General features: G+C 43.4%; 1 protein-coding gene across 1 annotated transcript in view; it reads left to right on the top strand.

Annotated features, from left to right (window-relative positions):
- Positions 1 to 12,068, top strand: part of LOC308093094 (limbic system-associated membrane protein-like) — a gene marked incomplete at its 5' end in the record, with an annotated part of 155,329 nt that extends 143,261 nt beyond the window's left edge. The window contains 4 exons of the mRNA XM_080439306.1: positions 1,471 to 1,602; positions 3,833 to 3,953; positions 10,326 to 10,474; positions 11,948 to 12,068. Coding sequence (XP_080295432.1) covers positions 1,471 to 1,602; positions 3,833 to 3,953; positions 10,326 to 10,474; positions 11,948 to 12,045 — 500 coding nt within the window. The 3' untranslated portion in view covers positions 12,046 to 12,068. The remainder of the gene's footprint in view (positions 1 to 1,470; positions 1,603 to 3,832; positions 3,954 to 10,325; positions 10,475 to 11,947) is intronic.
- Positions 12,069 to 12,500: the final 432 nt, after the last annotated feature.

Raw genomic sequence — 12,500 nt, 5'->3', positions numbered from 1 at the left:
GTGTGCGTGCATGCGTGCGCGTGGGTGTGTGCGCAAGCGCGAGTAATTGCTTAATGTATTTATGTTTTGTAATCATCTTAATCTGCAAAGTAACTATACTGTAGCATCTAAAAATATCAAATAAATGTAGTGTTGAGTAAAGTGGACAATATTTGCCTCATTACATTGAGATGTAATGGAGTATTAATTGGAAGTTTAAAAAAATCTTTTGATGCTAATTGGCACCACAAGTCAAGTCTTTGTTTCTTTCTCTCTTTTTAAACAACAAATGTGCCTTGTGGGGTTTTATGCTCGATACAAATCATTTGCAGAAAGAGTGGGGGATGTGTGGATTTGTAACTGCATTGAGTGTCTGGGAACAGGTGGGCAGGAAACACAGTGAGTAATGCTCATCCCACTGTCGACAGAATTGGCTTTTCTTAGCCTTCACACCCAGACAACATGGAGAATAGACAGTCAGCACTGTGATAGAAACCCACAGAATGGGAAGTTGCTACCCAGGAAAACGTAATTAGAAGAGGAAGTGACAAATGCAAAAACTACAGTGAGAGAGAAGGTGAGATTCGGAATAAAAAGAGAGAAAGGGGAAGTTGAGTTGGGACTGCTGCACACGCACACACACACACGCACACACACACACGCAAACGCACACGCACACGCACACACACACACACACACACACACACACACACACACACAAAAGAGGAAACAGCTGAACAGGACATTGAGAGAGCGCTGAGTGAGAGAAATAAGCTAGAATGAAGAAACGAGTGGAGAGAGTTCATGAACACAGTTGATGAACTTCATGTGGATGCTTGGGTAGTTAAAGTTTTTACACCAATAGTTTTTTTTATTATTTTGTCCCTCATCCCTTCATCTCTCTCGTTGTCTCTGTGTTCTCCCTCTCACCTTCCACTCTCTCTCTGTTCTCATCTCTCCTCTCTGGTTCGATGTCTCCCCCTTTGTGCAGCGGGCCGTTGGAAGGGGAGGAGACCCGACAAGATTGTTTTTTGGGGGGGGGTCCCCAGATGACATAGAAGTGACAACTTGAGGACTGAGACCTTTTTAATTCCTCAGAAACAAAAAGAAGAAAGAAAAGAAAAAGACAATTACCGCATCAAAAGTAATCAACAAACTATACTATAAAAACTGGTCAAACATTGTCAAATAATATAAGAAAGAGGCAAACATTTTGAAAATAGCCGATCTACAAGCTCACAACGCCTCACGTTGCGAGGCGTTGTGAGCTTGTACATCGGCTATTTTCGCTTTATTTATCTGTGGAACCGAGTCAAACTAAATTGAATGCCTAAACTCCTACAACTCCAAGAGCCTGTCAGGGTGGGGTGATTCTTTTGGGGGTATCACGTCCTGAAAAGGTTGAGAACCACTTTCTTAGTGAACTATAATAACCCCTGCTCTGTTCTCACCTCTCCTCCTCTCTGGTTGGATGTGTCCCTCTTTGTGCAGCGGAGCCATTGGATGGAGAGGAGTACCTGGACATCACAGGTATCATGAGGAACCAGGCGGGACGCTACCAGTGCAAGGCCAGCAACGATGTGGCCACGCCCGACGTCAAATATGTCAACGTGGTCGTTAACTGTAAGAGAAGACACAAACACATGGATGGATGGTTGGATGGATGGAGGGATGGATAACAGAAAACTTATTTCATCTTTTAGTTTGTTTGCATATTTAGAGACATTTTGATACATTTTGCTTAAAGAGGTGGTGCCATGGTTTTGCACTTTTTCTGTTTTACATGTGTCTATGAGGTTGATAGAACTTCATTAACCCCCCTGGTGGTGTTTTTATGGTGTTTTATGTCTTCTCTGACTATTTTGAGTTTCTACCTGGAGGCTGAAAGCTTGAGGGTCAAACGCGCCAATAGAGAAACAGCGCTTTAGTGACATAGTAAAAACATACCCTCCCCCTCATTATCATAACAGAACAGGTGTGGGCATGAGGAGGAGGAGGGACTAGGACAGGTGGGTGGTGCTAAGGTGGTGGAGGAGGTGCTAAGGTGAGAACCAGGTATACTTAATGAACTGGAGGCGTGTCCACATAAAAACATAATTTTAACAATTTCTGTACACTTTTTTGAAAAACATCTTCCTCCTAGTATAACCATAAAACCTGATGGGGGAATCACTGAAAATCACGGCACCCCATCTTTAAAGGGATAGTTCACCCCAAAAAAACAAAAAAAAATCTATCGATTAGTCACCCCATGGAGACTTGAATTCATGGATATTCTTTTGTTTTTGTTGCATTTTCAAGCCAATAATGTTATGACCAGCGGACCGGTAGGCAGCGGTTCCAGTAGTAGACACGAAGAAGACTCTTTGTGTCTCCTACCGGAACTGCTGCCGGTCATCAAATTATTGGCTTAGGAATGCGACAAAAACTAAAGAATATCCATGAGTCTCCATGGGGTGATTAAAAAAAGAGTCATTTTGGGGGTGAACTATCCCTTTAAATACATGCCCAACATTGGGCATGTAATTATAGGCATATGTCTGTCTGTGGGTTTTATATTAATATCAATTATTGAACCAATAACAAAGAATTAAGAAGTACATTGGATCCATTGGAACACAGGTTCTTTTTTTTTTTATCATTTCCTGAAAACTAAAGGTTGTGGACATACAAGGTTTCCACCTGGCAGCCATGACATGACATGTTCCAGTGGTGGAAAAAGCACTCAAATGTTTTACTTGAGTAAAAGTATCAATACTGCAATGTCGAAGTACTCTGTTACAAGTAAAAGTCCGGAATTCAAATATCCAAATGTACTTAATACAATGGTACAGTACTTGAGTAAATGTACTTAGTTACTTTTCACCACTGACATGTTCCCATGATGCACATTTAGCCAGGAATTAATGCAAGCTTAAAATAGCAAAGCACCTTTTTATATTTAAGCATGTCATAGTCTATGGGCCTCTGTTGTATATGGAATCAGTAACTATCCATAGTTTGACATATCGTACTGTCACAAAACTGTTATATAATTGTCCATTGGGACGTCTCTCCTCTCACTAGCTCCTGCTCTGTCTCCACCATGCAGGCCCCATGGCCTCCTCGTTAAATCAATCTTTTGTCACATCCATTAAATTTGATGACTTCACCAGCGTATATTTATAATGAATAATCCATTTAATCACTCCCTACGCTATTATTACAGTGTTAATCACACATTAGCATGAAAAATGACAGTAGATGTCACTCTTTGTTCTCCTTCTGAAAAGAGCAAAGGAGAAACAGACAGCACGTTCTCTCCTATACTGTAGGTATATGCAATATATAGATTACCAGATAATACAAGCACATAGTACTCATGTTTATCTTCATACCCATCAGCCGTATTTATTCACAAAGACAACAAGAACATAGCAGAAGAGATCAACGCTGGAGCAAAACGGACATTTTAAGTGGTTTATTATTTAGGTGCAAGTATACAGAGTGACTGACGTTTCGGTCTTTCAACCTTCCTCAGAGTCAAGGTTGAAAGACCGAAACGTCAGTATACTTAAATAATACTTAAAATACACCTAAATAATAAAAGGCTTAACATGTCCGTGTTGCTCCAGCGTTGATCTCTTCTGCATCTGTTGTCCCTGCCCCTGTGACGCACCGGACTGGCCGTTTAGAGAGAAAATAGCCTTTGATCAACACATTGATCAATTGACAGTGTGGGGAGAGAGTTGCCACGCCTTTGTTGCTACGCAGTCATTATATGAACCGTTGAAGGACACTGATTTAATTCATTCATTCATTCATTTTTATTATAAATGACTAATACAGGTTCCTCTCCTGTGACTGTGTTTAGATCCTCCCACCATACAGAAAACTCAGAGCACAGAGAGCCAGGTGGGTCGCATGGGCATTCTGCAATGTGATGCCACCGCTGTGCCAACGCCAGAGTTTGAATGGTACAGAGACGACAAGAGGTACAACATCACACGCACGCGCACGCACGCACGCACGCTCGCACACACGGCCATGTTACATGCCTTACAGTACATTTCGGGGGACCAACAACACACACCTCCCTTGGGGAAGCTGTGAGTGACAGCGGGGTCAAACACACCACAACATGTACAACGTGCACAGCTGTCACTTCAGTTAATGTTTCTGTCATGCACAACTTTCTCTTTCACAGTGTTAGCCGTTTGCCGCGAGAGGCACCGCATGTTAGCGAGCCATCGGGGCGAGACGTGCCGAGCGTTGCGAAGTCCGCTCCCCCCCCCCCACACCTCTATACTGCAATTACATTTATTTTGTCTTACACATGGGTTTAGCTACCCCAGGAACTGTGATGCTGACAAAGAGTTCAGGACATTTCTACGTTTTTTCCATGACATTAAAATATCGACTTCCCAGAGAAACACAGCGACAGTAACACTCAATACTCTGCATTTGAGCGCTGTTGCCTCAAAGCTAGAAGGTCCTGGGTTCGATTCCCGCAGGGGGACGCTGTGGGCGTGTTCTCTCCTCCGCATCATCAGTGCCCATACCCTAGGTGGGGTTGGCGATAGGGTTTTTCTGTGTGGAGTTTGCATGTTCTCCCCGTGTCTCCTAGGGTAGGTACCCTCACAAAAACATGCAGTAATCCTGGTCATTATACTGCCTCCCCCTGGCCAGCCGGGGCGCCTGATGGAGGGGAAAGGAACTGGTTGGAATAACGTGTTCCTTCCACGCGCTACGTCCGACCAGGGAAACTCCCCCCTGTCAGGTGATAAGAAGGTCAGTTGGCTCTCATGCATTGAAGGAGGCATGAGCTCTGCCCTGGCCTCCCTTGGCAGAGGGAAGGTAGTGCCCAGGATTACATAGACAATTGTCACTGGGTGTAAAAAAATGGGTTACAAAATTGTGGGATACAAATTTAAAAACGAATATATATATATATATATATATATATATATATATATATATATATATATATATATATATATATATATATATATATATATATATATATATATATATATGTTACAGGGAAATTGGCATTCCAGGGAGATTGAAAAAGGAGCGCTTGTTTTTACCACCCACCCAGGCAATTCTGTAGAACCAACGCTAGAGGGCAATGAAGCCACACGCATGCACACATGTGTGTCGTCGTGGATTGTAACCCATAAAAAGATCTATTATCCCCCTATCGGGTTACAACTCGGACGGCGCTGATTCGACTAGCAGACCTTCGGCCGGTCGGCGCGGGCACTCGCGCCTGGAGGCGCTCGGGCGCGTCAAGGTCTGCTGAGTCGGCGCGCCTCCGTCATGGACAATAACTATTATCACGTGCGGTCCGCGTCGCATTAAAGCCCCGCCTCGCGCCTCCTCCTACTCCTCCTCGCGCCGCCTTGTATGAAAGCCCTGCCTAGCGCCTCCTCCTCCTCACGCCGCCTCGTATCAAAGCCCCGCCTCCTCCTCCTCGCGAAAAAAACCCTGTCTCGAAAAGCCCCGTCTCGTGCCGAACCCCCGCGCCGCTTCCACCACGTTAAAAAGAAATGGAGATATTAAGCTTTTAGTCACGGAGTTATACATTGGAGAGGCCGACCGGAAGGATTTTTGACATGGATCCACATCCGGCCTCTCCTTCTCAGAGACTCCTTGGATGATCCCAAAGTTTCATTAGGGCGCCCCACGTGGGCCCCACGTATAAAAATAAAATTGGGTCAAAAACCGGTCTGGACTGTTTTCGGCACTCCTCGTTTGGATTATGAAAAACGGTCCGGACCGTTTTTGGCACTCAATGTGTTAATTTATAATTAAAATAAATAAAGTTCAGGAGATAAAAGTTTTCTGCCCAAAAGTGACAATATCACTTTCCACTCTCATTTAATGAGAGTGGAAAGTGAATGTAAATTTCCATTATGGGAATTATAGTCAAATGTAAATATGTGTATGATTCAGTATGTCCCACTTTAACACATTGCCCGCCAACGTCCTTTTAAATAAAACACTTGCCTGCCAAGGACGTAAACATACGTTTTTCTTCATACGGATTTCTCCTTTTTTTGGTGAAAACGAGCCATATTCAACGGAAATGGCCGATCGCGGTAAAAAAATAAATAATAATCTCCGGTGGATAGAGCAGACCCTCCCCCTCCCCCCAGACACTTTTTGTTTGCTTTTGTTTACTTCCGTGTCTACAAAGATACTCTGCGGCTCTCCAAAGATCGTTAATTTAAAGGGACTACACCATGAATTAAAAAATATTTATTTTATATAAATATTGTCCCTTAATACGTTTTATACAGGTTTAAGCCTAAACAACCACCCAGATATTTGTTTTCATAATCTGTCTGTCTGTCATTCCAAGCCTTTTCAGCTGCAATACTAAAACGTCCTCTTGGGGAAGCTAGTCCTCGGTGTTGCCAGATTCTGTGAGAGAAACAAGCAACCAGCTCCATGTCGTTCTGCATGAACGGCAGCCCATAAAGGACATTCATTGCATGTTTGAGTGTCAGGATTAGTGAGGATTAGTGGAAAAAAAACGAACTTTGGAGCTGCTAAAATAGGCAATTTTCATTGTTACGCAGTACTCCATTATGCCAGTGGAAGGGGTCTCCACAATGGACAACAGGGGTTTCTATGAAAAAAGTCAACTGCCCCCGGTATGTTGGTGAGTGATTAGCGACACCAAAGCAAACACCTAATATGACTGGATCTCTCCTTTAAAGGGAAAGTAAAGCTTTTGATGGAACTGCTGCTGATGACAAAAAAATCACACCCAGTGTGAAGTGGGCGGTGTCTTGCTAGCTAATCACAATACTGAATACTGATTCACTTAAAAAAAAACATAAATGTGTTTTTTTTAAGTGCATAGTCCTATTTATAGGGCTATGCACATGTGTCATGTTTCACTAGCCAATCACAGTCGGTGCAGGGTTAGGGGGGTACACTGGTGGCCAATCACAGCGCAGGATTGGGGGGTGCAAATATCCAAACCTCACATATAGGGGCGGTTTCACCGCCCAAAAACAACTGATTTGTTATTCAATTTGGATCCGGTGTAGTAGCAGTAAAGGTTATGTGACAGGAAGATAGAGCAGGATGTGTGGAAGAAGAACTGGTGTTATCATGGATATGATCCATAATATAATAGGCCTATCACACACACACACACACACACACACACACACACACACACACACACACACACACACACACACACACACACACACACACACACACACACACACACACACACACACACACACACACACACACAGACACATCTCAAATCTATGGTTTAGTGTTGTGGATATTTTGTCTCCAATGAAGAAGTATACCTTACAAGGCTCATTTATTTTCTGTTGATTAAAGAGCTGGAGAGTCAGGAAGACCCATGTTATTGAATAAACACTGTATAACAATGATTACTATCAGAAAATAAGAGCTTTAACTTTTTAACAACAAACAACAAAACTTAAAATACCACTTACATTGACTTTAATACACTGTGAAATTTAATCCAACTCCGAGTGTTCAAATGTAATACATTTTACGCTTTCAGATCTGCATTTTGATCATAACACAATGACAAATCTTGACCAACTATACATTACATACTGTAGGTTAATAAAGTATTTATCGACAGAGGTTTAAATGTGCTTTCTGAGCGTATACCGGCTCTGCTCAGTGCTTTGTTTCCCGCAGGAACAGACACAAAAAACAACACAAAGTGAGTTGTCAGCTAACATGACAGACAGGCGTGATGGTCGTTGTCGTCAGACGGCATGCGTGTTTGATCACTGTCACGTTGTCACAGCTGCCGACCGTTTTCAATCACTCTCCCAGGTGTGGAGACTCAGCATGCTCTGTTTGTGATTCCATTCATCATCTTACCAGGCGCGGAGATCCTGGGGGGGCGGGGGGGATTAGTCTCCCCCTAGCTTCAGATTGGACCCCCCCCCCCACCCAAGTCCATTTTAGAATATTAAAAATAATGTTAAAATTATTTAAAAATACTTATTTAATAGAACCTAAACCGACGTATGCATCGTAAGTAATTAATAATGAAGAATTAACATAACACAGTGTCAAATTAGGAAATGTGCTCCTCGGAGCACAGGTCTCCGCCAGTACTGTTCCTGATTAATCCTGTCTTACCTATTTATATTACATATTGTGATGTCACGTGAAGCTTGACCAATGTTAGGTGTTCTCAGACGGACACACACACGGATGGACGGAGGGTAAAACATACTCTCCACCATACTGGCGGAGACAATTAGCTAGATTAGAGAAAAAAGATCCCAGATTTAAACCGCTGCATCAAACATGAGTCATAAACAGGGATGTCAGTCACTCTGTTGTGCTACGATCTACTTCAGTCCCCCCTCTTCCAACTCCCACACAATCAAATCTGTCTGATGCTCCTCCCGCCTTGAGGGATCCAATGAGGCAATCAAACTTCAAATGTTTTTGTAGTAACACTAATTCAGTTCTCACAGTGGTAACATGATATGACTTCATAAACCTGACAATTCATGGCCCGGATCGCTGGCTTTGCGGCCCGGTCACGTCCGGGCACCTTTAGGCTCCAATGCAGCCTGACGGCGTGTCGTGGGTTCAAATCCCGATCCCGACGACCGTTGCTGCGTGTCACTCCCCATTTCCTGTCAATCTACTATACTATCAATAAAGGCAGAACAAGCCAGAGAAATATGTTTTTTTTTTTCAGCATGGCTTGTGTATGGGGCGGCAGTGGCTCAGGGGTAGAGTGGCCGGCTAGAGTGAACTGGAAACCGCAAGGTTCCCAGTTCGATCCCGGGCTGGGGGGCTCCCCCTGAATTAGTGTCAAAGTGTCCTTGAGCAAGACACTGAACCCCTAATTGCTCCCGATGAGCAGGTTGGTGCATTGCATGGTTTCCGGTGAATGTAATGCACATGTAAAGCGCTTTGGATAAAAGCGCTATATAAATGCACTATTTACCATTTATTTATTTAGTGTATCTAATGTATGAAGATGTGATTCTGGGGCATTCGTGTCTAAATATATCCCCATAATCTAATACAGCCACAAGCTGTACTGTAGGCAGAACTATTAGATTCGAGAAGTGGCTGCTTGGTAAAGTTTTGTATCTATGTGTGCCAAGAAGTCATAAAGCAAAAAGTTAAAATAAGTAGCAAGAAGTTTCAAGGAAGTGACCTCAAAACAAATCGTATTGGAAAAAGCACAAATATTCCACGTCGGCAGCAGAGATCCAGCTTGCTGATTGAGGATGTGAGGCGAGCGGACGCTCTGGGTCTGTTCTTGGCACACATGAGACTCCAGCTCCAAACTTTACTAAAAAACAAGGGAGCTGTATCTCTGCTGACCTGTACGGGGCACCCAGCTTTGTATTCCTCTGCAATGCCTAGTAAAAAAATAGTCTCAGAGGCCTGTATGTATAGGGTCCCATTGGTATCTGGGTCTGTCAGCCGGCTCTATGGGCTGATAGTCCTGTTTAACACATTAAGACCCGAGACCGATTCTACAAAATGTCTTCTAAATCCTAACAGTTTTTTGAAAAAAACCTATGTTGCTGTCAGTGATTCTCAAACTTTTTCATGTCAAGGACCCCCACACTTATATGTATTTGGCCGCGGACCCCCTATCTCAACATATTTTGTTCCAGGGACCTCCAGAAGCAAATATTTGAGTTACAAATGTTCGCTTTAAATATATATATACTCAAAGATTTGCACACATTTTCACAATTTTTCAAAAATAGCCAAAGAAATCTAAAATGACACAGATACGTTCCCGGTCTTAATGGGTTAATAGTACACTCACTTCCCATGAAGAGACACAGAATAGATCTGCTCCTGGCCTTATCATAGCTGGGATACTGACGGCAAACTGGAACAGTTATCCTCCCTAACGAAAACATGAACGCACATACATACGTACAGTACACACTCTCTCTTCCACCGCATGCACGTACTCTCTCTCTCTCTTCCTCTGCACGTACATATACACTCTTTCTGTTCTGCTGTACTCATCCTCAACATGTCCCAGAGGGAGGGGCCTTGCCACTTTATCTCTCTGCCAACTCCCTGTCCTCCTGTTGGCCAAAGTTATGCCATTTTCCTTTTTATGCTAGTTCTCGGTCTCAGGCTAGTGTATGCCAGTATATTGTGTCTCAGCATAAACTCTACCTGCCCTTCTTCACATCCAGATCATGTTTTTCTTTACTGTTTCCCCCCCTCCTTGCTCTCTCTCTCTCTCTCTCTCTCTCTCTCTCTCTCTCTCTCTCTCTCTCTCTCTCTCTCTCTCTCTCTCTCTCTCTCTCTCTCTCTCTCTCTCTCTCTCTCTCTCTCTCTCTGTCCAGAATATCCAACAGTCAGGCCATCAACATCCAGACCCTCGGTACCTCCTCCATCCTGACCATCGCCAATGTCACCCAGGAGGATTATGGGAACTACACATGCGTGGCCACTAACAGACTGGGCATCCAGAATGCCAGTCTCTTCCTCTATAGTAAGTTACTCTACTAACAGACTGGACATCCAGAATACCAGTCTCTATAGTAAGTTACTCTACTAACAGACTGGACATCCAAAATGCCAGTCTCTATAGTACGTTACTGGACATCCAGAATGCCAGGCTCTATAGTACGTTACTCTACTAACAGACTGGGCATCCAGAATGCCAGTCTCTATAGTAAGTTACTCTACTAACATACTGGGCATCCAGAATGGTGCTGGTTGACCACTGAATGGCCAACTGAACATTTACGAATGTGGCAACAGACTTATAGACATGTGGAATGCATTGAAAATATGATTTGATAACTACAGTACATGCTAAAATAAATGCAGAAATTATATTCCTAGTCCACCCAAATGTTGTCTAATGTCAGACAGCCATGTCAAAAATGTGCATTATTCTTTAACTGTACATTTTAAATGGCTTAAAATGTAGGCAGGAATTAAAACAAAAACTAACAAGAAATAGTGAAAACATATTTTACTTCTCTGCTTCATACGCTGAAGTATAACATTGATTTATGAAATAACATAACAATAATATGGAATTCCAAGGTTTCTGAGTCATTAACAGATCATATTACTGAACACTCCCAGCAATATTGTTACAGCAAAGCACAGTCAGTACCTCTTAATGGCCACCAGATGTCACAGACACCTCATGAACTGAAGCTTTGCAGGAGCTTGTGGAAGAGATTCGGAAGACTGGGAAATTTTCACAACGAGAATTAAATCACACAGTCATACAAAACAGTTTTATTTACTAAACACTTTATTTACTTAAAGCCTGATTACTTACCCCCCCCCCCCCTCTCTCTCCGTGTGTCACAGTTTACTCCTCTGCCCCTTTTTTGTCATGTTCAGTTTTCCCAGTCCTTTTCCACCCTACTTTGTCCTGCCCTGTGCCAGTACTGCACTATCGTCCTGTTTTTGCCCTACCAAGTTGAGCTAGTCCAGTGTTTTTGCCCTGCCCTCTACGAGTCAGTGCTCTTGTCCTGTTTGTTCTGTTCTGTTCTGCACTGTCCCTGCCAGTTCTGTCCTGTTCCCTGGTGTAATGCCCCAGTCTCCCTCCTCCCACCCTGTTAGATGTTCTGTTCTGATCTGGTCTGATCTAGGTACTTGTGTGGCTTTAAGCCTTCTGTATTTTGCAGTGTTTCTCCGGATTATGTATTTGGATTTTTTTTGCCTAGACTTTTGTTGGTCATTAAACACTTTGAGTTCAACTGTTCTTCTGTGTTTGTGACCAATTCCTCACTCACCATAACACTCTGCTTATCTCAATTTATCTCCCACCTCTCTCTCTTTCTCCCCTATTCTCTCTCTCCACTCTCTCTCCTTCACCCCCTCCTCTCCCCCTCTCTCCCCCTCCCCCTCCCTCTCTCTCTCTCTCTCTCTCTCTCTCTCTCTCTCTCTCTCTCTCTCTCTCTCTCTCTCTCTCTCTCTCTCTCTCTCTCTCTCTCTCTAGGACCAGGAACAGGTGGAGACATCAGCGGCTCAGCTTGTGTATCTCACTCACTGTGGCTTCTGTTCAGCTGCATCGTCTGCCTTTTCTTCAAATGTTAATACTGACCTCCTCCTCCTCCTCCTCCTCCATAGAAGAACCACTTTTGAAGAAAGAACCTTTCAGACCAAGGTTCTGGAAAGAACCATTTATTTTAATGATTCTATAAACCATTTACAACATATAGGGTTCTATGTGTTGAGGGGAGGATGAGGGGGGAATCCATCCTGTTATTGCCTGGGGGATATGTTTTATCCCTGCTTCTGGTCAATCAGAATGAGACGATTCACAGAGCCTCCCGGAACGCATTCTCCTGAGTTTTATAAATCCTCCCAGGTCAGCAACGTTCAGGAAGGAATCCTGACGAGGTCCTCCTGGCTCCCTCTGAGTGGAACTAACAACAAAGACTTGTTTGACAGTGAATAGCAAGATGGTATTAGGATGGAATCACCATAAAACAAGGGGATCAAGTACTGTATTTCCTCATATTTCACAGGGGGAAAATGTGGGTGGGGGG

This window comes from Gymnoscopelus braueri (genome assembly GCF_963280865.1).
Source record: "Gymnoscopelus braueri genome assembly, chromosome: 1".
NCBI lineage: Eukaryota > Metazoa > Chordata > Actinopteri > Myctophiformes > Myctophidae > Gymnoscopelus > Gymnoscopelus braueri.
The sequence above is the reverse complement of the archived record's forward strand: the minus strand, read 5'-3'. Positions and strand labels throughout refer to the sequence as shown.